This window comes from Eptesicus fuscus, chromosome 5, assembly GCF_027574615.1.
Source record: "Eptesicus fuscus isolate TK198812 chromosome 5, DD_ASM_mEF_20220401, whole genome shotgun sequence".
NCBI classification, from domain to species: domain Eukaryota; kingdom Metazoa; phylum Chordata; class Mammalia; order Chiroptera; family Vespertilionidae; genus Eptesicus; species Eptesicus fuscus.
The window spans coordinates 45,579,240-45,602,777 of NC_072477.1; the positions used below are offsets into that span (position 1 = coordinate 45,579,240).

Sequence of the window (23,538 nt, forward strand, 5' to 3'; positions counted from 1 at the left end):
AGGACTTAGGAGCACCTGTGCAGTTTTCTGAATCCATAACCTCAATCTAATTATGAGGAAACTCAGACAAACCCAAAGTGAGGAATGTTCTATTAAAAAGGGAGCCGGGGGGGGGGGTGGTCTGACCGGGTGGCTCAGTTGATTGGAGTGTCCTTCGTACACGAAAAGATTGCAGGTTCAATTCCCAGTCAGGGTACATATGGGGAGGCAACCAATGGATGTTTCTCTCCACCAGTGTTTCTCGCTCTCTCTCTTCCTTCCTCGCTCTAAAATCATAGAAAGCATATCCTCTGGTGAGGATTAAAAAAACCCAAAAAACAATAAGGGGAGGAAGTATATTCTTCAAAAATGTCCATGTCATGAAAGATAAAAGCTGTGGAAACATTTCAGATTAAAGGAGACTAAAGAGACATGTATGCAATAGCAATATCCAACCCTACACTAGAGGAAAAATATGATAAAGGACATTATTGGGTCATATGACAAATTGTAATATGAATAGTCACTATTATACTGGTGCTAAGTTTTCTGAAGTTGATAACTATACTATGGTTACACAGGAGAATACACTTATTTTTAGGAAATACACACTGAAGTATTCAGGGGTAAGAGGCCATGATAATTCTCCAATGATTCAGAAAAAAATTGTGTGTACATATGTTAAAGAGTGAAAGGCTCAAGAGACAAACCAATGAGTCAATCAGGGTATGAGTGTAATGGTGTTCTATGTGCTACTCTTACTCTTGCAACCTTCCTGTTTGAAATTTCCAAATACAGCTTTTAAAAATTGAAAAGCATTGTTCCTATGACCGCCCCAGCCGGTATAAACGCGTGGTGACATAGCAAAGGCGGAGCTCTGTGGAGGGCGACGGCGACGCCCCCGCCCGGCCTATGGGAAGGGTGCCCTAGCACGGGGTTTGGAGCACCGGCGAGGCCACCGCAACCTCCTACCCCTGCTTCCTTGAGGTCAGCCCTGGAGCTGGCCCCACACCAACAAACAGGCTTGCGGCAGAAAAGTTCCATAAAAAGGGATTTATTGCCAAACTTCAAGAAAGGCGCTTCATAAGCAGAGACATGGAATGCCCTCCTCCTTCCGGAGGCAGGAGGGCGGCCCCTGCCTATTTCCCATCCTCCCTCCCCTGGAAGCTGCCCCCCCCCTTGGGGCCCAGGCTGCCCAGGTCCCGGGACCCTATAGGAGCCAATGGCCTGAGGCCGCTAAGGTTGCCCCAGAGCTACTCCCTCAGCCTGGTCACTTATCAGAGGGGAAAGGGAGCTCTTGTCCCTGAAAGCAGGTGATGGGCTAAAGCTCAGCAGCCCTCACAGGAGGGCTGTTCCCCAAGCAAGTCCACAGGGGTCACATGGTTGCGGGTACTTGATGGCGTTCTTGCTCTCACACTGGAGACAGACGGACAGGCAGAATGTGGCATGGGAGCCTAGTTTTTCCAAAGAGTGTGGTTTGGGGAGATCCATGGAGCTCATGAGCCACAGCATTCTGCTCACACCCATGCCTGCCCAGTCAGGCTACAGAGTGGCCCTCTGTCTGCCCTCCTGACCCCTGGCTACTGCCCCCAAGAACAGGTAGAAGTACAGGGAAGAAGGCATCGGCCTGCACTGGCAGGCCGCAGTGGGCACTACTGGTGGCAGGGGGTGGGCAGTGGGCAGAGGCTGTGGCCCCCCTCCTCTCTTTCAGTAAACGAAAGTGCACATGCAGAACCCCCTGAGCAAGCCTGTCAGGAGCTGCTCTCGCCCCCACGGGCCCAGGGAGAGGGGCTGCAGCTCGCAGGGCTCTGCACCTACAGGCCCTGCCCTCAGTCCAGCTGCTGCAGCAGGATGGAGACCAGGTGTGCTCCTGGGGCCAGGGAGGGCTCTGGAGAGGCCCAGGCGCTGGCCCGGGCCGGGAGAAAACGCTCCTTCCCTCGGAGGTTCAGGAAGCACAGCCCACCTAGGGCCTGAGCCAGAGGGGTGAGGGGAGGTGGGAGAGGACGTGGTTTGAGGCCCCAACATAGCCCTCAGCGTAAGAATAAATGACTGGGCTATTGGACCTGTTTGGTTGTGGAGGAACCACAGAGACCCAGATGTAAATCCCATCTGGGGAGGCACAGAAGTTGGGGCGGCTTCTCTTCTGAAGGCTGATTTAGAATGAGTCGCATACAGGATTTTCTGACAGTGACATCGGGCCGTTCTGTAGTTCGCCTGTAGAGGAATGCGTGGGGCTGGACACAAGCTGGTCCAGAGGCAGGGACTAGACTAGGAGACCTTTCAGGTTCCTCCTCCCCCCTGGAGTCCTCCTGTCACACTCACCAGGGAAGGCCTGCAGAACAGGAAGGCCCGAGAGGGGCCACACAGCAAGTGGCTTTCTCACACCTGCCTCCGACCTGCCTTCCGGGGCTTTCAGCTGAGAGAGGAACCTACAGCCTAGACCCAAGGCGTCAGCAGCTACTGGGAAGAGGTGGGCAGGAGGGTTGGTTACGACTTGAAGCTGCCTTTGCCAGGAGGCTGTCTGCCTGGGAGTATCTGGACATAGAGGCTGTGGGGGGCTCAGCTGTGCTCTATTCAGAAGTCAGGAATGTAAACTACCGGGGGTGAGAAGCAGAGATGATGCCACCCCCAGAGCCCCCAGTGCTGTGCCAAAGCCCTGGGGCAGATCGGAACAGCCATGCAAGCACAGAGGTCCTGAGTGTGTGCTCCCAGCCTGAGCCAGGGCCCGGAGGCCAGGCCAGTTAGCCGGACAGTGGCCCTGGGTGACACCTGCACCACTGGCCAAGGCAAGGCAGGAAGGGTACCGGGAGCCTCTGCAGGTCCTGGCCAAACACTGACATGTCCGACGGCCCTTGAGCAGCCTGAGCAGAAGCACATTTCTCGGCAGGGCTGGGCTCCGGTGAACTAGGCCAGCCAGCAGGGACCGTGCCCCGGCCCGGCAGGCCCTAGGGTGCACTTCTCCTGTAGAGGGTCACCAGCTCCTTCCGCTTTTCCCGCAGCCCAGGTGCTTCCTGGCTTAGGTCTCCCAGATCTCGGATTTCCTGCAGGACCTGGGTGGCCTGCCTCAGCTGCTCCACGGCCTCGCTGAGCAGTGTCTCGGCACTCACTGGGGCCGGCTCGCTGGCCAGGAACTTGTTCAGCAGTTTCTCCGTCTGTTCTGAGGCCACCTGCACCTCCAGCTGGGCCCGGTACAGCCGTTGCTGTGGACGCCGGGGGCCTTCCCCAAGCAGGTCCCCCATGGAGGAGCGGCGGGGATAGATCTGAGGTGGCAGGTCCCAGGGGAACACTGTAGAAGCCGTTTCGTTCTTTGGGGGAATTCCTGGAGTGCCGGCAGCCTGGGATGGCTCGACAGGCTCAGGACTGTCGTCCACGCCATTCACTGAAACCCGTGCTGAGCCCGGGGCAGAGGTCTCGGAGGCCCCGGGACTCTGGGCTGGCCCTGGAGCCTCCACCCCACTCATGGAGGCTCTCAGCTTCTCCGATAGGATCTTGGGTGGGGGTGTGGGGGGCTTCCCGCCCTCCTTGGTCGCAGCCTCCGAAGTCTCAGCACAGGGCACCTGGGGGGGCTCCGCACGCTCAGGCACAGGGGCCTCCTCGGGGCTGGAGTTGTCCCAGCTCACCTTCAGTTTTCCAGGCAGGACCCTGGGGAGCGGCTCAGAGGCGCTGTCCTCCCCCACGGCAGTCTCTGAGTCTTCCTGGCTCTCAGGCTGCGCTTCAGAGCTTGCTGAGACAGGGGTTGGGGCTCTCTCCCCCACAGGGGTTTCCACTCTGTCACCAAGGACGGTCACCTCGGGAGCTGGGGAAGGCTTGGTAGGAGGCATGGGGGGCCGGAGTGCCTCCCGGGGCTGGGCTGCATTGACATCGTTGCCGGGGGTAAGCTCTGGCGGCCTGCTGTCCAGAGCATCGAGGTCCAGGCGTGAAAGTCCATCAGAAGCTGCGTTGGCTACCTGGAGGGGGCAGCATATGGACATCATCATGGACGACTGGCCTTTGGGTCTGATGTGCCCGCCCACAAGGGGACTACAGCCCTCCCATCCAGGCTGCCCAGGTCCCAGGCCCCTCTCCACGCCCTCTGATGAACCCGCTGCTCTCTCACTTGTAGAAGAATTCCCTGTGTCAGAATCACAGGCCAGAGGTCAGAGCCGGCTGTCCTCTCGGTGCCCCAGCCGGCTTCTTCCAGCCAGGGAAAGAGGCCGCTGTTTAGTAGCCGTTGTACTGGCCTGGGCAGCAGGGCACATGGCCCCAGCCCTGTTTCTGACCCTTCCTGGCTGTTCGGCCTGGAGAGTGTTCCCTCTCTGCAACCACCCACCCAGCAGGTGCCAGGACCAGGACTCAATAAGTCTCCAGCATTGTCTGCGCTCGCTCACTTCTGCTTCCCCTCCCTGGAGACCTCTGTCCAGGCTGCCGGCCCCACACCCAGCCCTCTGGCCCAGATCTCTCCAGCCCTCGCCTGCCCAGCTGCTCGTGCCCACTCTCCTCACATGGTCAGATGTGGCCCCGGGCACAGGCAGCCCTAGACCACAGCTGACTGCCAGAGGGGAACAGCTGCGCCAAGCAGACAGCTGCCACCAACTTGGCCCCAGGGCTCCGCAGGGACACCCAGCAGCCACACCTGGTCCTGGGGACCTTCCCAGGGAGGCTCAGAGGCCCTAGAGCAGGGCTGGGCAGCAGGCCTCTCCCTGGTCCCTCAGGTGGTGGGGTCCTGGCGGGGACCCTCACTCCCCTCTACATGCACACAGGTGAACTGGCGACACACACGTTCAGTCACGGGGATGAGAGTCCCGCCCTGAAGTCTTCTCACAGGGTCTCCTCTCCAGCTGGCCCTCCCTGCACCTCCTAGATCTCCCACCTCAGGTATGCCTTGCCCTCTGGTTACTACAGCCCTTCCCTTTGCAGCTTTCCCCTCGGCTGACAGGCATGAACAGGCTGCCTCACCTCAAAGCAAACTCTCCGGTGACCTTGGCCCTTCCCTTCCCCCTCTTTCTTCCTCTGGTCCCCCACTCCAGCACCCTTAGCGCTGCACCCCATGGCAGTCCCAAGCTGACCTTTCTGAGCGAATATGCTGTAAGCATTACCACCTGCCTGTCCCTCATCCTGCCCTTGTGACTTGTGGCTGCCAACCTGGCTGATGACCTAGGGGTCCTGTGCCCTTCTCTCCCTGGATGTGCCACTCACCTCTCTGGCCTCCTCTTCCTTGGCTCTTTACTACCCCCACCCCCCAAATGTAGCATGTGCTGAGGTTCTTTCCTGACCTCCAAGGTCTCTACCACCCCACCACCCACCCCCATCAGCAACAATGGTCTGAAAGGGGCTCTTCGGTCACCCCTCCCCTTGCCCATATCTTCTCCCAAATTCCCTGTGCCCAGGGCCTCTAACTGCCCAGCCTCCAGGCGTGGAGGCTCCTCTGACAACCCTCCTCTGTCTAGGGCGCTCCCCCGGCCTGTAGTCAATCACACACAGGCTGACTCTTGCTTCCCAGTCTCTCCCCCACGGGCCCCTCCCTTTTCAACCCCTCTGGGAGCCGGGAGCCCCCACTGCTCCTCTTCCTCCTGGTCCTCTACCTTTCCTTCCCTCAATCCAAACCCCTGCTACCCCGGGCCTCAAACTGACCTCTGGAACACACCCTCCCACCCATCCTGTCCTCAGTTCCGGCATTCAAGGTCTTCCCAATTTCCTCCCCCTGACCCCAGCTTCCCTGAAAGCTGTCCCAAAGGGACTGGGTACGCTTTGCACTCTCCTGCCTCCTGCCTCAGCTCACACCGTTCCCTCCACCGGGCACCTCCCTCCCGCCACGTCTGCCAACGGAAACCCTTCCCGTCCTCCTAGGGCTGCTCAAGGGCCAGGGGGTCCTCGGTACAAAAACTAGACGCGGCTCTGCCTGCATGTCTTTCTCCAGCTGGGAGCCGAGCTCTGAGAGGCACAGGCCACGTGGGGTCTGTTTCCCTCAGGCACCAACTCTGGCTGAGGCCGGCGTGTGGGCTCACAGCGCAGTAGGCACATCTACACGCTGAGCACGACTAACGCACGCGCCTGCACTCAGACCCCGCACACCGCCCAGGAAGCCCCAGCTCCAGGAGTCCTCAGGAAAGGGGGGGTCCGAGCCTGGCTGCCATCCTAAGGAGCTGGGGTCCCAGGCTCAGCTGACCTCCCATCTGTCCAAGCTGGGGGCAAAGTCTTACCTCCTTCAGGTGGATTCTCGTAGGTGGCCGGCGCTGCTGGCCCCCACGCACTCGGTTCCGAGTCACATGCTCCAGCGCACAGCTCTTGTCCACCTTTATCTGGGAAGGAGAAGGAACCAGGTCAGTCCCCACCAGGCCTTGGGGAGAGAAGGAAATGCCCAGGTGTTAACTCAGAGTCAGAGCCTGTACCCACATCCTCACGCACAGGGTCGAGAGCCCCATCGCTGCCTCTCTTTGAAGCATCTCCCCTTGTCTGACCTCTGCTCCCCGTCTCTGCGCTGCCTTTGTCATCTCTGCAGGCTGAGGCTCTCCCTCTCTTTGTGGCTGCCCTCTTTGGGCTCAGTCTTCCTGCCCTAATATGGGCTTCAGCCTTTGCCCCTCAGTCTACTGCAAATACGTAAGTGGCCCCGAGGCTGCGTTTGGGCTTAGCTGGGGGAGGGCGAGGAGTTAGCCCATGATACCCTGGTATCTGCTTCCAGAATAGGCCTTGCCCTGGCCCCAGCTGCTCCCCCAGGACCCTCGGGTCAGAGCATCTAGAGGCAGCATCTCCTCTCTGAGGGTAAGGAAAAGGGGTGAGGAGTAGCCCAGGAAGACACAGAGTAAGATTCACATGGAAATCCAGACTCTGAATCCCGGAGCAGCCTGTCCCTTTGGTGGGGGGGAGGGGGGTGAGAGGGGGGCTGAGACTGTCCAGTCCCCAGGTCAGGCTCAGGCTTAGGCCACCTGGGGTCCAACTGTCTCTGTTCCTCAGAGGAGGAGCTAATCCCACTCCACCAAGACTGTGGGCTGAGGCCCAGCCCATGCCCCCATCACCCCGCCCCACAAAAGGCAAAGCTCCGAGCATGCCAGCCCCACTGAGACATGAACTAGGAGCCGAGCCCCAAGTCGGGGGCCTTGGGAAGATTCGCTCCCCTCAGGTCTCAGACTTCTGCAGTCCAAGGGCCACCCAGGCAGCCTCCAGGACCAGTTTAGCCCAAATAGCTAAAACTCCACGATGTCAAAGATAATCCTCCCTAGGAGATCTGGTCTAGGGGACACCTTGCCTGCCCCAAGCCTGACTGTGGCCACCCCCACTCCAGCACAGGGGGTGGGTGGCCACTTCGGGCAGACACCTGGCTTACACTTCATGGCCAAACTGAAAAGTGAGCGTTCTGGCTTTCAGCTCACCCCCCAAACCTCTCTGGCTGGGCCCACCGGCTGTTGGGCTACAAGCCTGTAAATTCTACCCCACCACTTACCCATGTTTTCATTTTAACAAGTCACTTCATTTCCTTACACCTCAGTTTCCTCATCTGTAAAGTGGGGATGCTACCACCTACTTTGAGGGGTGCTGTGAGGATTAAATGAGGTAACAGTAGCCTGGCCAGTTTGTAGCAGTGACATAACCAAGGGCTTGTCTGAGGTGAGGCTGGGCAGGGTCCCCTCTGAGCTCACACAGGGGAAAGGGGACACAGAGCTGTCTGTCCACAGGACTTCACCGCACCTCATCGAAAGCCTTGTTCTTGCCTCGGCTGATCCCTTCATTGAGGGCTTTGATCCAGGATTCCTTCTCCTCCCCGCTGGGTGCTTGGAACTTGATGTTGCTGACCTGCAGGGGGCGTGGGTGGGGTAGATGGCAGATGTTAAACCTGGCTCACATTTGGGGTCTTAAGGAAGCTCCCCACCCCAAATCCCAAGGTGGGCCGTGGCACAGCTGAGAAAGGGCTCGCTCCCCGCGTGCAGCTGTCAGACTTAGATTGGAACCCGCCTTGCCCTGGGGAGGGCGCTCAGGTCTGGCCCCCGCCAGCTGCCTGACCTCTGGGCTTGTTTTCTCTGAAGTAGGAGTAGCCCTAGTCTCCTGGGACTGAGGTGACAGAGGGGACAGGCATGAGGGGTGTCCGTGGTGAAGGCCCACTGGAACCAGAATCATCTTCAGCTCCCCAGGGGGCCCCACAGGCAGTCCTGGCCACAAATAAAAAAATCCCAGGGTCTCCTTTCTGGCCTTGAATCGTAGACTGTAAGAAAGGGCAGTGGGGTCCTTTCCAACCTCCTCATTCTACAGATGAGGAGACAGAGGCTCACCAGATGGGATGAAATTTGACCACGGTGGCCTAAAGTAATCCCATGACTCCTGACTCCAGACCCTATGCCACCCACCCCACAGGTCCCTTTCCATCTTGGGCAGGAGCTCCAAGCTCCTATATTAGACTCAGAGGGCAGCTCAGAGGCCCCCGGCCCCCCGCCTGCCAGGCCCCAAGGTCAGATAATGATGGAAGGTGTGAGGCATGCAAACTGAGAGGCTGCTTTGCATGGTGGACACAGCAGTGGAGTCTCTGAACTAGACAAACCACCACTTACAGCTGGCTGACCTTGAGCCTCAGTTTCCTTGTCTGTAAAGGGAGACCACCACCATATCTGCCTATGGAGCTGTGAGGGTCACTGACATTTGAAGTGTTAGATCTGGAGTTGGGCACAGAGTGCTCAGTAGTAGAAATCATCACCATGGTCTTCCTTCTGGACAAAACAGCCCCAGTTTCCTCATCTGGAAACAATGCTGAGGGAATTCAACCTGACTAAAGCCAGGGGCCGGCACACAGTAGGTACTCAGTAAATAGTTACTGAATGAATGAGCCAATAAATGAATGAACTAGCCCAAGGTTCCTTCCCTTACCCCATTTTTGGGCCATTGCCCACTCTCTGACCTCAAGATGCCCTAGTTCTTTGTTGGGCAGGTCGCCAGCCTGTCCCCCCCCCCCCCCCCCCCCCGCTCCTGGTGTTAGCGCCTTCCTCCCCACCACTCTCCCAGTTATGTAACACTGGAGTCCCCCTGGCCCCTCAGCATCCTCATTATATAACTTCCTCCTGGCTGCCTCCCACTTCTCTTCATACCAGGCCCTGGGTCCCACCCGCCTCCCCATGCCAGGCACAGCCAAATGCTCATTTGCATGACCAGGGTAAATTCGATCCTGGCAGCAGATCTGCAGTTAAGTCAGAAACCCCAGGGCACCTTGGCAACTGCCTCTTAGCCCAGCCATCAGGGCTGCCGGGAGCTCAGGGGGGAACAGCATTGCATCCAGGCTCTGCAAGGTCCCACCCAACCCTGGGATGGGGCTGTGAAAAGGTGGACCAGGGCCAGAGCCTCTGAGCCAGCTGCTCTTCCTGCTCGCAGGCCCTGATTGGTGGGCCCCTGCCTGGTGCAGAACTTAACATCCCAGAGAGCTTGGGAGGCATGTACTTGAATACAGCAATAAATGCAGCAAGCGTGGGGCGAAAAAGACCATTGGCCTGGGAGTCAAGATCAGAGTTCTAGTCTCACCAACCTGTAATGGCGCCCTGCACATGTCTTTTCACTTGGGGCCTCAATGGGACAAATACAGAACCACTGAACCCAACCCAAACTGTGGCCTTCCCCATTGGCCAGCCCACCTGAGGCAGGCTGTGGGGAGGAGGGTGTAGGCCAAAGGGCCACCCTAGGAGAAGGAATACAAGGTGAAATGGGACCCAGCCCCACCCTCAGGAACCCTGTGATTCTGGCTGAATGAGCCAGGCATCCCACAGGGTGATCAGAACAGGGATAAGCAGAATACCAAGAAGCTGCTCCTCCTGCCCCACCCCCACCCCATGTCCTGAAGAGCCCCAGGCTACACAGGTCTCTGCCCAAGTCCTTCCAAGAAGCCCCAGGAGCAAAGGACTTTAGGAGCTAACAGGGCTGGCCACAGAATAGACCCTCACTGGCCTGGGAAAGGGGGGAGGACAAAATGGCAGAGGGGCAAAAAGTGGGAGGGGAAGGGGAGGCAGGAAAAGGAAAGGGCCAAGCTGGCTGGGACCAGCAGGCAGCAAGGCCCAGCAGCGGCCACCCTGCTTCCTGGCAGCATCTGCCTGTGACCTCATGGCAGGGGCGTGGGGATGGGGAGATGGGGGGAGAGGGGCATGCAGGACACTGGAGTCTTTGTTTATTTGATTAGAAGGAAAAACAGGCGGCCTCAGGACCAGACAGCCGGGGTCATGTGACCTCCCAGGCAGCGGGCGGCGTCACTGAGGATGGGGAACACCCAGGGCGATAGGAAAGGAGGGTGAGAGGATGCGGGGGATGTGGTACTCTGGGTGGTCCCCCGTGTGCCCTCTGGAGAGCTCCCACTCTCTGTGTGAGCTCCTGGGGTGGCGAGGGCCAGGGGGCCCTTGAATTGGAATCAGGGTGTACTGCCCTCCCACTGCTCTGCAGCCCCCACCAGCTGCTCCACGGCGCACTCCCTACTGATCACCCTGTTCCCAGAGTCACCCTGAGCCAACCTGAACTCTGAAGAACTGGGGAATGGGAGGGAGGTGTTGGCCGAAGCAGGCGAGAAGGTAGATACACAAACAGGCTTCTCCGAAGGTGATGTCCCACCCTGCACTGGGCCTGGCCCACCTATCCCACCACCAGCTGATCCTCAGAACAGGAGAAAGGAGGGGCCAGGACTGGCAGAGGACAGAAGCCAGGTCCCCTCCGCTCCACATCCACATAAGCTCACTCAGAGACACGCAAAGACCCAGACAGACCGTGGCCAGGTGAACACTAAGAGGTGCACACACGTGCACTGGACACACAGGTGCAGACCTTCACGCATAATGAGCTCCATGTCTCTCAAAACACACATACACAAACAGAGCGCCCCCCAGAGAGAAAGCAGGCCTCCCCACAGGATAGGGGCTCCTCTTCTCAAAGAGCCCTAAGTAGCAGATGCCACGTGAAACCTGGGCCCAGCCCCATGAACCCTCACGACACTATAAACCTGCCCCCGCCCCCTGGGCACACCCCCAATCCCAGGGTCAGAGCCCTGCCCACAGCTGCTGCTTTGCCCTCACCCAGGCAGAGCAGGGCCAAGGATTAGTGGGTAGAACAGCATGGCCTCCAAGGCCCAGAGCCACCGAGGACTGGGCTCCTGGCCTGAGAGCTGGGGAAGAAACAGAAAGGCCTCCAGCAGGCCCAGACCAGACCCGCTCCCCAACCCCCGCATCGGTGACTCAGCCCCACTCTGGGAGGTTCCGCATGACATGCAGAGGTCGGGAGAGGCGTGACCCAGTGCAGAAGGGGGAGATCTGGCCAGAGGTCCTGTACACGCCAACCTCAATCTGACTCGCTCCTGACATCTGTGAAACGACGCCAGCGTCACTCACCCGAACTGCCTGCCAGAGACATGTGGTGCAAACAGCAGACCTCATCTGTACACACAGCATGTCCCAGGGAGAGAACCTCTCAGGCAGGAGACTTTCTCCAGCATTAGCCAGAAGGAGAGAGCAAGGGGAGGGAAGCTGGGAGGCTGCAAGCCTCCAAGGACTGAGTCGAGGGGAGAGGGCCCACCCAGGAAGGCCTGGGATAAAGGGGAGCCCACTCCTTCCCCTCCGGCCCAGACTATGTCACAGTGTCAGGTCTGGTGGGATGAGGGCCTCGTCCCCAGCTTCCCTGCCTCAGCCCTGGGCCTCCTGTGTCCAGGGTGTGGGAGAAAGCCAAGTGCCCCACCTCCCAAAGGCTACTTTCCAACCGCAGCCTGGGAGGAGGCCCCGGAGCCTGGAAGGGAAGAGGGGAGCAGAGCGCTCAGCAGAGCTCTACACGCATCTCCTATCAACCCGGGGCGGGGAAGACTCCAGGACAAAACGGGCAAAAGGTCCCACCTGTGGCAGCCCCAGATTTGAGCCTCAGGCACACTCCACAGAGAATGCGTGGGCTGCATCCCGGCCTCGGCTTAGAAAGCCTCCAGGGATGACCTTCCCAAGCAGACCCCAGCCTGGAGGAGGGTCAGGCCCAGCAGGCTCAGCCCTACCTTGTTCCCCGGGGATCGCAGTAGGATAAATCGGTGTTTCCGCTTGAGGAGGGCACGAAGGTCCTGGCACTTCTCATAGCTGCCCAGCTCCACTGTCTCCACACACTTCTGCTCGTCCTGTGGAGGGATAGAGGGGACGTGAAATGGTGAGAGCAGGACACAGCCAGGCCCCTGGTTCCAACCAATGAGGACATCACTTGGTCAGAGGGGGACCCCAGCCTGCCAATCAGTCACCAAGATGAGATATTCAGTCCCCGGCATTCAGTCTGTGCTGGCTGGAGGGACACGCTCAAGGCTCACAATGCACGTGAGAGATGGGGCTCACCATCCGGAGATGGGGAACAGGGCTGACTCAAATGTTCCTAAAGCAGTAGGAGGAAACCTGGGAAGCTGGAGAGGCTCAGAAAGGGTGCCTGGGGGTCCGTGCAGGCCCAGAGACCAGGCAGAGATGTGCGGAAAAGGGAGCCTGGAAGAGGGAGCAAGTTGTCACAAAATGAAAAAAGGAAGAAAAAGCCTTTCCAGGCAGAGCCACAGAGGGAAGCGTGAACGAGGCATGCTTGGGGCGACATCCCTGCCTTCACCACAGTGACCCTGAGTTGATTCTCTACTGGCATCTTCCTCCGCTGACCCTTGGCTCGGGGACAATGGAGAGTGCAATGGTTCCTTTAAAAGCACCCCACCCCTAGGCTGTCATCCTGAGGCCCCATCAACAGAAGGGCCAGTGGCCAGGACAGAGGTCAGCCTCTTCTAGGCCACTCCTGGACACTGGCTAGACTCCCTTCTTGCCCACCAGGCCTGGCACCTGAGTGTTTTCTCCACCAGGTGCCTCTCAGCAAGCTGCCTGGGACACGCTCCGCCCTCAATGGTGATCAGTTGGTGGCTATTCCAGAAGACTTAGCTGGAACCACTTCCGGGATGTGGCACTGTCTCACCCTGGAGACTCCAGGGAAATAGAAACAGGCCTGGATCAGCGGGGGCAGGGGCGGCACTGGCCTAGGAACTGGCCAAGTGGAGCTGCTGTTGGACGTCACACGGAGCCAGCAAGAGCACCCACCCAGGACCGCTCGGTGCTCTGCAGGTTTGGGTGGAATATCTGGGAAGCAGTGCTTCAAATATTTGCAGAGGAAACGCCCTAATTTCCCTCCACGAATCTGCCTATACTGTTTCCGAGGGTTCCACATCCACAGATTCCACCGACCTCGAATCAGAAACATTTGGGGGGGGAAAGTTACGTTGTTGCTGACATGAGCTATGTAGTTAGGCCTACCGTGGTTGCTTCTTGACTGAACATGTACAGACATTTCTTTATTGCCATTATGCCCTAAACAACAAATTACATAGTATTTACATTGTATTGGATATTATAAGTAGCTAGAGATCATTTAAAGTACACGAAAGGCTGTGTGTAGGTTATATGCAAATACTATTCCATTTATATAAAGGACTTGAGCACCCATGGATTTTGGTATCCACGAGGGTCCTGGAACCAACCCCCTGCCTCATTTTATAGAGGAAGAGAATGAGGTTTGGAGGTGAACTGATTTGCCCTAGGAGCACAGACCCAAACATAAGGGGCCAGAGCCAAACTCAACCCCACACCCTCTGACTCCAGGCCAGAGCCCTTCCCAGCACAGCGCCCTCCTCCCTGCCAGGGGCAGAGGCGGGCATGGGCAGTGCCTTAGCCACAGGTTGCTCTGCACCAGTGGTCCTCCAAGTGTGGTAGCTGGTCCAGCAGCAGCAGCATAACCTGAGAACTTGTGAGAAATGCAAATTCTCTGGCTCCATTCCTAATGAATCATCATCTTAGGGGAAATCTGAGTTTTAACAGCCCTCCAGCTGATTCTAATGTATACAAAAGTTTGAGAACCTGTTTCTCAACCTTGGTGGCCCTAGGACCTTTAAAAATCCCAGTGCCCTCCACCTGGCGTGGCTCAGTGGTTGAGCATCGACCTATGCACCAGGAGGTCATGGTTCAATTCCTGGTCAGGGCACATGCCCGGGTTGCAGGCTCGATCCCCAGTAAGGGGCGTGCAGGAGTCAGCCGATCAATGATTCTCTCTCATCACTGATGTTTCTATCTCCCTCTCTCCCTCCCTTTCTCTCTGAAATCAATTTAAAAAAAAAAATTTTTTTTTTCAAATCCCAATCTCCAGCCCTGGCCATGTGGTTCGGTTGATTGGAGCATCATCCTATACACCAGAAAAGGTCACAGGTTTGAGTCCCCAGTTAGGGCACATGCCTGGGTTGTGGGTTTGATCCCTAGTCAGGGCATGTACAAGAGGCAACCAATTGATGTTTCTCTCTCACATCAATAATTTCTCTCTCTCAAATCAATGGGAACATATCCTCGGGTAAGGATTTAAAAAAAAAAAAATCCCAATGCCCAGGCAACATCCCAGATCAATTACATCAGGATCCCTGGGGGTGGAGCCCAGACATGAAACTTTTTCAAAGCAGATGACTGTACAGCTAAAGTGGATGACCACTGGTGTGCCCTCCCTTCAGCCCCTTAGGGAAAGGGGAGCATATGGCCAGGCAGCTTGATTTTCCCCATCCAGATTCAATCAGGTGTCTTTCCCATTTTGGCCTCTGCACATCTCTTTCCAACCTCTAGTCTCTAATCCCTTCCACATTCCTCCACTCAACACAGGGATAGCACAATCCACCGGGTCCAGGACGCTCCACTGCCCACCTCATGAGCCCAAGCCTTGGTGCTCCCTCGCTCCTTTGAGGTCCCCCATCCACAAAGCACCTGCCAGGTGCACGCACCCAACTAGATGCTAGGGACACTCTGCCATGGGAAGAACAGTCCTAACATTCTGCTGGGCCATCACTCTCTCCCCTATGCTGCCTATGTCTGCTCTCCTTTCTGTTCCCCCTATAATGCCCCACAAAGGAGCAGCTCAAGAGCAACATATAGAGGACCAGCTGCTGGACTGAATGCCTGACTCAGAGTGAGACCCCAGGAGGTCCTCACCTGCTGGGCACCCAGAGGAAGGGGGCTGCCTGGAAAAGGACCCCCAGCTGCAGAAGGGGCAGGTCACCTGTCCCATGTGCACACGCTTCCCCCAGCTGGGCAACTACTGGCCCCAAAACAAAGGTGCTTCATCTCCACACCCAGCTCCCCACGGCTGTCTGACCTGGGTCTCCTCTCCACCCGAATCGCTGAATCATCTGGCCCTGCTGCGGCTGAGAGAAACGGATAACCCAGCAGGCGCTGGGCGGGGGCAGCATTTTTGGAATGTCAGCCTCACTGACAGCAAAGAGACAGCCAAGAGCCATTCGCATTCGCCTAGTTCCTTACATCAAGAAAGAGGAATTGAACTAATAAGCATTTCTCCATTCCTACTCCTGGGCCAAGCTCCCCACCCTGAGAGGGCTAAGTTCCTGACGCTTCATTGAGGTTTTTGACAGTGATTATTTTTAAAGGGTGAGTTAGGTTTTTCATGTTTAGGGGATGCAAGATCCTTCCTGCCTCCCAGCTGTGGCCAGATGTGGAGGGGCAGCCCAGGACAAGTCTGGCAGTGCCTGACAGGCTGGCAGCTGGGGACCTGTCACTCAACTCTTAGGCAGCTGGGACTGGAGGAAGCTTTGACAACACCCTTTATTTATAAAAACATCCCCCTGCTGCCGCCACGGCGCCTCCTCATTTGGTGAGAGCAGCGGTACAGAACACCTGGGGGGCTGTCTGAACGATTCATCCAGCTGCTTCTCCGACACGCCAACTCCATGAGCCTGGGCCTCGGGAAAGACAGGCAAAGTGCTTCTCAGCGGTAGCTCCTTTAACCACGGAGACCTGGGCGCCCAGTCTTCCTTGGCCCGGGACAATTATGAATGTGCCCAGATACCCCGAGGCACGCTGAGAGAGGCTGAGGGGGCACAGGCAGGAGGCCCTTTCTGCCCCCGGCCGGCCATTCTCCCCACGTTATTCCGTCTGTGGGAGGCATACAGTGATAGCCCATTCTCAGCGGACGGGCCCTCTATAGCCCCAAGCCCAGGACACACACATCGTAAGTAGAAGACCTTTCCTCCTCCGGTCGTCACCAAGAGGTTTTTCAACTCTGAACACCAATTTCAGCATCCTTGTGGTCCAGGTTCCGAGGCTGCTGAAATGAGACGGGGCGCAAGCCTGCAGTGGGAAAATGCGAGGACTCTGCGAGGCACAAGGACAGCAGAAGTGGCGAAGCAGCAACTGGTAGCTCGACGTGAAAGGAGAAAGAGAAGAAGAGAAGTACCGTCTGATTATAAGTGACTCTGAGCCACAAGGAAAGACTCGATTTAGGCTGGTGCCTTCTTCTGCAGAAGGCAGAGAATATTCAATATACTTTAGAGAACGTCCACCCAAAATAGGTTGTAGAGTTCACTTGCTGGCATCCGTGAGTGGAAAGAGCACTGGGTTAGGTTCTAGACCTGGCTCCTTCCTTCACTGAGATGCTGAGCAGTCGTTTGGCCGTCCTCGGCCTCAGGATCCATCTCTGTAGACGATGACATGATGACTGCACTCGTGGGACTGTCGAGAGTGTCATACGAGAGCTCTAAACACGCATGAGCGGTAAGTATTATTTCCATCATCATTGATAAACGGAGCAAGCTTCGGTTTTCTGGAACATTCACAAATGTGGAAGCCTACCCCGGGGCCAGGGAGTGGCAGTGCAGGCATGCCGCTGAGAAGACACACTCACCCTTACGCGCGCACACTTCAAACGGCCCCTCATCCAGGAGCCCCAGACCAGCACCTGGGGCTCCCGTCCCGTGCCGCGGAGACCCGGAGAAGAACAGGTACTCGTCCAGGGTGGCACGGCATGGCAAAAATGGAACGGATCTTCCAGTCCCGGCTCTGGGTTCCCCCGCGGCCCTCACTCTGTCCCCCGCCCCAGCACCCCCACCTCCGGGCCGGGCAGGCGCTCACCTCGCTCTCGTAGACCAGCAGCTGGGCCTGGCAGAGGAGCAGGTAGCGGTCTTTCCAGAGCCCTAAGAAGCCGCCACTGCTCTTCTTGACCCAGCCCGCCTTGTCCGCCGTCCGTGCCCGCTGGGGCTTCTCGCCCCGCTCCTTCGCACCCTGGAAGACAGCAACAGACAGACCATGAGGGGTGCCACACGGGGGCACACAGGCCACAGGCCACACTGGGGACATGTCCCTCTGCTGGGTACCTACTGATAGCCTCCCCTGTGAGCTTCCCCACAACCCCCAGGACAAATATTCTTAACCCAGCCTTAGAAATAACAGTAATAACAGCAGCAGCAACGACAGTCTTAGCAGCAGCCCCTTGTACTGAGCCACCGTTTTCACACATGGTCTCGTCTAGTCCATACAACTGCCCTCCAAGGCAGAGTGGCACCATTACCTACATGTCACAGCAAACTCAGAGGGATAACTTGCCAGAGTCACACAGCTGGAAGGACAGAGCCAGAATTCACAATTCTGCCTCCCAGGTGTTCATTCAACCAGCCAACAAATGCTGTCCTGAGCACCGGCAGTGTCACGGATGCTGGAGCGGGCAGAGAGGAATAAAAATAATGGACCTCTGCCCTCAGAGAGCTGGCAATTTAGGAAAGGAGGAGCTGAACAAATCAACACTAGACATGAACACATCAAGTGTGAAATGCTACGAAGGAAACAGTGAAGGGGTTGGCAGGTGAGAGAGGACAGTGCAGGCCTCCCAGAGGAGAGGACATGCAAGCAGAATCAGAAGGATGAGAGGAGGGAAGCAGGCAGGGTGGTAAGCTGCCTCCTGCCCCTGCCCTTCAACTAGTAAAGAACACCCGTGGAAGCCTCCTGCTTCTGCCCCCAAACAGGAGGCTCCTCTGCGCTCCTCCCCACCCGAGCCCAGGACTTGGGGGCAGCCACCCCATCTGGTGAGGGCTCCAAGGGATTTGCCTTGGACCAGAGTCCTTCTCTAAGGCATGGCGGCCACCCTGGGGGCTCCAGGCCAGCCACTGACATCTTGTGCCTCTCAACCACCTGCTTGGTTAGCTGGGTGCCAGGTGTATGCCTACCACTCTGGGGTAGGTGGGGTCAAATTCACCTCTGGTCCCCAGCACCCAGCACTGTTCCTTTACACATAACAGGTGCTCGAGAAATACCTGTGAAATGAAAATAAAAATACATGCAACTTGCTAACCACTTTGCTTCAGTGACTGGTATGCACAGTAGTGAGTGTGAAGGGGAGGGTGGGGGGGAGGGGATCAAGAGCGTGTCAGAATCTAGAGGGTGCTAGAAGGAAATTAGCACTAATTTTTGACTCCTTTGTAATTTACATAAAGCTCAAAAAAGTGGCCCCAGTTAAAAGCAACTTCTCCCCAGGGGATACCCTGTGGCCACAGCTGCCTTTGGAAGGACAAGCCCAGGCAGATGGAAGTGTGGTGAGTTGCCAGGGGCTGGGTAGGGCACAGCCTCCCTGCTTTCCATCATGGCAGGGGAGCCCTAACCTGGTTCTCACTGAACTACACCCACCTCTCTGAACTACAGTTGGGGATCTGAGCATTAAAGCCCAAGTCACACAGACCAGAGGCAAGTCACTTGGTCTCTCGAAGCCTCAGTTTTAGCTGTGAAATGGAGATAGATATGAACACAGAAATGGCAATGATCATTCCACGAGGGCAGTGATTTTGTTTTGTTTACTGCTATGTCCTCATGCCTAGACAACGTCTGGGACACAGTAGTGCTCAGTCAATGTTTGCTGGATTAAGACATGGCACACAAAGCAGTGCCTGGGAGACCCAGGTAGTAAATGGCAGTTGTTATTATTGTTATTGTTGTCACTGCCACTCCCCTGCCTCTCAGGACCTCTCCCTGGGCTGGTTCAGAATCTAGAACAAGGCCCTTTCTGGGCTTAGCTACTGGCCATTAATGCCCCTGGCGCTCCTTGGAATGTGAGGTACACCTCAGGGTCTCTCCCTAACTTTTGGATGACAAGAAAAATGGGGAAGTTGGATGGTCCCAAATGGTCTTCCCGGACGGACAAATGAAGAAGTGGAAGGCTTGCCTGCTGACCAGAGAGAGGACTTCAGGGCCCTTGACAAGATGAGAGAGGCTCTGGCCCTAACCGGTTTGGCTCATGGATAGAGCGTCGGCCTGTGGACTGAAGGGTCCCAGGTTCGATTCCAGTCAAGGGCATGTACTTTGGTTGCGGGCACATCCCCAGTAGGAGGTGTGCAGGAGGCAGCTGATCGATGTTTCTCTATCATTGATGTTTCTAACTCTCTATCCCTTTCCCTTTCTCTCTGTAAAAAATCAATAAAATATATTAAAAAAAAAAAAAAAGATGAGAGAGGCTCTAGTATCCTATCACCCACCCAACTCCCCCTCCCCCCCTCCCCAGAGACCCCGTGTGCAGCCCCATGGGCTGTGTGACCCTTAGGGGCCTCATCCTCTAGGGCTGGAAGGGATGCAGTGGGAACCGGGAAACCCCACCCCCACATTTCCATCAGCAACTGCAGCGTTGTTAGCTCCTTCCTAGGCCTGCAGGCTACAGGTCTCTCACACCAGGCAGTAGGGACAGTGGGACATGAAGCTGCTGCCTGGATGTCCCACCCCTAAGCTCCGAGCTCCCCTCCTGCTTCTCAGGGCCCACCACCGCCCCTTTTTAAGCCCCTCCACGTGTGACCTCCCGGCCTGCCTCACCTACTGACATTGTGAAAACCCTACCAGCTGGAAGCTCCCAGGGTGCAAAGCTAGAAACCTGTGCCTTGACCACAGTCCTCTCTGGTTGTAGCAGAGCAGTGCACAGGGAACACCAAGGCTGGATTGAGTAGAGGAGCCAGTCCAGGGCCTAAGGGATGGGTGGGGCCAGGATGAGGCAAGAAGGCACTTTGGGATTGAGGGGAGTGACAAGTGAGGGGCTGGAGGCGTGAACCGAAGCCCAGGGAAGGGTCTCCTTACCAGGAATCAGCCACCAACACACCAACAGCTTCCCCAAGGGAGACCTGCTTGCCTGCCACCCTTCACCCACCTCCTCTCCCTGCCCCTCAGACATTCATTCCCCACTAGGGGCCTGGCTGTGGGCCAATAAGTTTTCATAAGTAGCCCCTCCCCTGGGCAGGGCTCACAGGGAGGTTTTATCTTGCTCAGCCCAGTTTCTCAGCCTCCTCTCCTCTTGTCGACCAGCTGACCACTGTGCTTCCTGTTTCGCTCTCTCCTCTCCCATCGATCCTCACTCAGGCCCTCCCCTGCCCACGGTGGGCAGCTTCTGAGGCACCCCTAGGCACCAGCCTGGCTCCCCTTTGCCTGAGGTGGGAAGGTCTCTGTGTCATTCATTAAAAAGAAAAAGATGCCAGGTCACCCTGACCCTGTGCACAGGAGGGAGCGGGTGGAAAGCCACAACAATGGCCAAAACAGAGTGACGGAGACCAGCAGAAAACGTGTTGACACCTCACATCACTGGGAACTTACGATGACGATCTTTGCTCTTTGACTAAACCCAGTGATGCTCTGATCAAACTCTGCTAAGAACCCACCAGGTCAGAGCCCTGCAAGGAAGTTCCAGTCTGACGGGGGCAACACAGACCCTGCTTGAGGGCCTGTTGGGAGGGACATAGCACCTACCTGTAGGGATACCTCAGTCCTAGCTCTCTAATGGGACAAGGAAGGGCTTGAGGTTAGTTTAGGACGCCCTTGCAGAAGGCAGGGTGTTGATAGGCCTGTGGAGAGGGAAGGAGACACACACCTTGGCCCAGAGAAAGAAGATACAAAGGCTATCAAAGGCCCTACAGTCTCAGCTCCTTCGCTACAGAATGAGAAAGCACCGCCTGGAAAGGGCCAGAGGTTAGCGCCAGGTAACAAAACCAGTCCTGGGACTGGACACTGCCCTGACTCTCTCTAGATGGGAAAGGGCAACTGAGCAGCCTGGAGGCCAAGCCAGGAAAAGGCATGACTTAGAGGACAAGGGGTAGAACCCCAGGGCAGAGCGGGAAAGCCCGAGTCCAGGGTTTGCAACCTTACACCAGTGTCAGGAACGCCTCACACTGATATTTGCAGCTTTCAAAGCTTCTGCACGTATCACTGCGTTTCTGGATCTCCCACCTCTCTCATTTCATAGACGGGGAAGTGAGGCCCTGGGAGCACACGTGGACAGATGCCCAGTGCCCAGACCTGCACCTCACCAAGACTCAGCCTGACAGAGGAGGTCACTGAGGCTGAGGGGCCTTGGCCCGCGGGTGGCTGGGGCAGGGGGAGGAAGCTCCAAGCCGGGGAGGGGCTGGAAGCAGCCATGTGCCAGTGAGATGATGAGGCCCGTCTGGGGTCATGAAGGGCAGCAGGTGCCTATGGTCTAAGAGGGGCTTTAGAGAAACAAAGGTGGGACACTGGGGCCGAAGGAAACAAGAGTAAGTGACTGGGAGGAGAAATGAGGAGAAAAGAATTAGGGGTGCCAAAGGGGAGGTAGGGGAGAGGGAGCCCCTGGCTGTGTGGGGGAGAGGTAAGCAAGACCTCAGTTAACCCAGCTGTTTGGGGAGCGTTTGGTGCTGTCAGTAAGTGGCAAAGTTAGGAACTCAGAACCAGAGGGAGTGCAGGGCCGGGCTGGCCACGAGACAAACCATGGCCCAGGAGGCCCCAAGATAACTTCCCTTAATTGGGGGCCAGAGCAGATCAGAAGATGGAGTAATCCTGTCCCACATCCTCTGGGAGAAGAGGTGGGGCCGCAGCCAGGCAACCCAGCCCTCTCAGCAGGGGCCTGGGGCTGGGGAGGGCAGCCCTACCCCTGCAAGCAAGAAACCAAAGCAAATCACTGTGGAGTGACCTGGCCCCCTACTTCCACCCACTCTGAGAGAAGGGGCCACAGTCACACGGCCTGGATCTGGGGAGGAGGCCCTCAGGCCCAATATTTTATAGAAGAGGAAACACAAGCTGAGAGGGGAAGTGACTTATCTACCCCCCGTAGGAACGAAGGGCCTGGCCTGGAGGGAACCCTGACACCCCAGCTGCCCCTGGGCAGTGGCAGAAAGGAAATGGGCACGGATGGGGACCAGGCAGCCTGGTTCACTCGGGCAGGGCTCCCCAGGGGGCCAGGGCTGCCTCCCCACCCACCCAGGCACAGACATACACCCTTCCCCTTGGCTGAGAGGGTCAGAAGCTGACACACACACACGCCCAGAGGACAAGAAGCAAATCCTCTAGCCTCAGCCGGCCCCTCCTCTAATGGATTCACGCCACAAGCACACATTAAATGCTTGCAGTGTGTTTGGGTGATGGGGCTGTTGGGAGAACAGTGTTTGAAAGCAAAGGGCAAGAGTCGCAGAGTGCCTGACCCCTCCCCAGACCAAGAGGGTCCTGAGGGGGAAGAGAGAGGCTCACAGGGGCACTGCTGGTCCAGCTGCTCAGCCCCTTCCGGGAACTAGCCCCCCCCCCCCAAGGGTGTGGGGAAAGCAGGGGCTAGGATCAGCCCCTATTGGGCCAACTCTCGGGTAGGTGAGGGTGTAGGGTAACGGGGACACACGGGACTTGTACTGGGGAGAAAAAAAAGCAACTTCTCCAGTCCTCGGGCCACCAGAGAGGGTCACAGCCTCAAGATTCCCTCAGAGAGGCGCTCCAGGACCCACAGACCCTCCCCAACACACACACACACACACACACCACAACACACCACAACACACACAGCCTGCACCCTCGAGATCCGACCTGGCTGGCAAGGAGAGTCAGCGGTGACCAGTCAGCGGTGACCAGCACCCCAGGCCGCCTTCAGCAGAGCCTCAGTCTCCCCGTCAATCCAATGGGAACAATAACATGCCCCCCGTCGGTGAGCGAAGCCAAAGAGACAGCAAAGGAGGATGGGTCGTGGAGGCGCCGGACACGATCCCTCCCGCCGCCCCTGCCCGGCTCTGCCCGCTGGGGGTGGGGAGGAGTGCCGGCGTCCCGAGACCGCGGGAGAGGGGCTGGGACAGGGCCTGAGCCCGGGACCCCAGCCGCCGTGAGCGGCTCGAGACCCCAGCCCAGGCCCCCGCCTGGCCGGCCCTCACCTCCTCCTCCATGGCGAGTCCGCCGGGTCCGCCGATCGGCCGCTGTGCGCTCACTCCCCGCGCCGCGCGGGCTCCGCCACCTCCATCCGCGGCGGCCGGGCGGCGGCTCGCAGCGCTCTGTCCCGCCGGCCGCCCGGGGCCCAAGAAACTTCGGGGGGGCGGGGCCGGGGGCGGGGAGAGGCTTCCGGGGGCCGGGGGCGGGGCCTCAGGAGGGAATAGCGGGTCCCGGGGCCCGGGTTGGGGCAGGCGCGGCGGGCGGGGCGGCGGGAGGGGCCTGGGCGGGGGGGGCGGGGCCTGGGCACCGGGAACCCGAGCGGGAGGAAGAGGGAGGGACGGGGCGGGGAGAGGCTTCGCCGACCCGCGGAGGGAGAGGGGCTGGTGGGTGTGAAGGGTGCGGGGGACCCGGAGGAGAGGGGGGGTTTCCGGCTGGCGGGGGAGGAGCGGGAGCGGGCGGGGCCCGAGGGCGGGGCCGGGTGGGGCCGGACCGAGCGAGCTCCCGAGGCGCCGGCGGCTTGCGCCTTTGAGGTCTCCGGACCCGAGTGGCTGGGGTGGCCGAGCGCCCTGGGCGGCCCGGAGGTGAGGCCACCGAGAGGCTCCTCTTTCTTCCTCCCCGACGCCAGGGCAGTGGCGACGACCTGGTTCTCTTC

The 23,538-nt window shown here is 57.9% G+C and overlaps 1 protein-coding gene across 1 annotated transcript; it reads right to left on the reverse strand.

The window, feature by feature from the left end:
* Positions 1–1,017: 1,017 nt before the first annotated feature.
* PLEKHO2 (pleckstrin homology domain containing O2) lies at positions 1,018–23,021 on the reverse strand. Its single transcript, XM_008139126.3, has 6 exons — positions 22,892–23,021; positions 16,848–16,997; positions 11,939–12,055; positions 7,642–7,746; positions 6,159–6,257; positions 1,018–3,926 (listed from the first exon to the last, which is right to left on the reverse strand). The coding sequence occupies exons 1-6, from the start codon at positions 22,901–22,903 to the stop codon at positions 2,925–2,927; spliced, it is 1,485 nt and encodes a 494-aa protein (XP_008137348.2). The 5' UTR covers positions 22,904–23,021; the 3' UTR covers positions 1,018–2,924.
* Between the last annotated feature and the right edge of the window lie 517 nt (positions 23,022–23,538).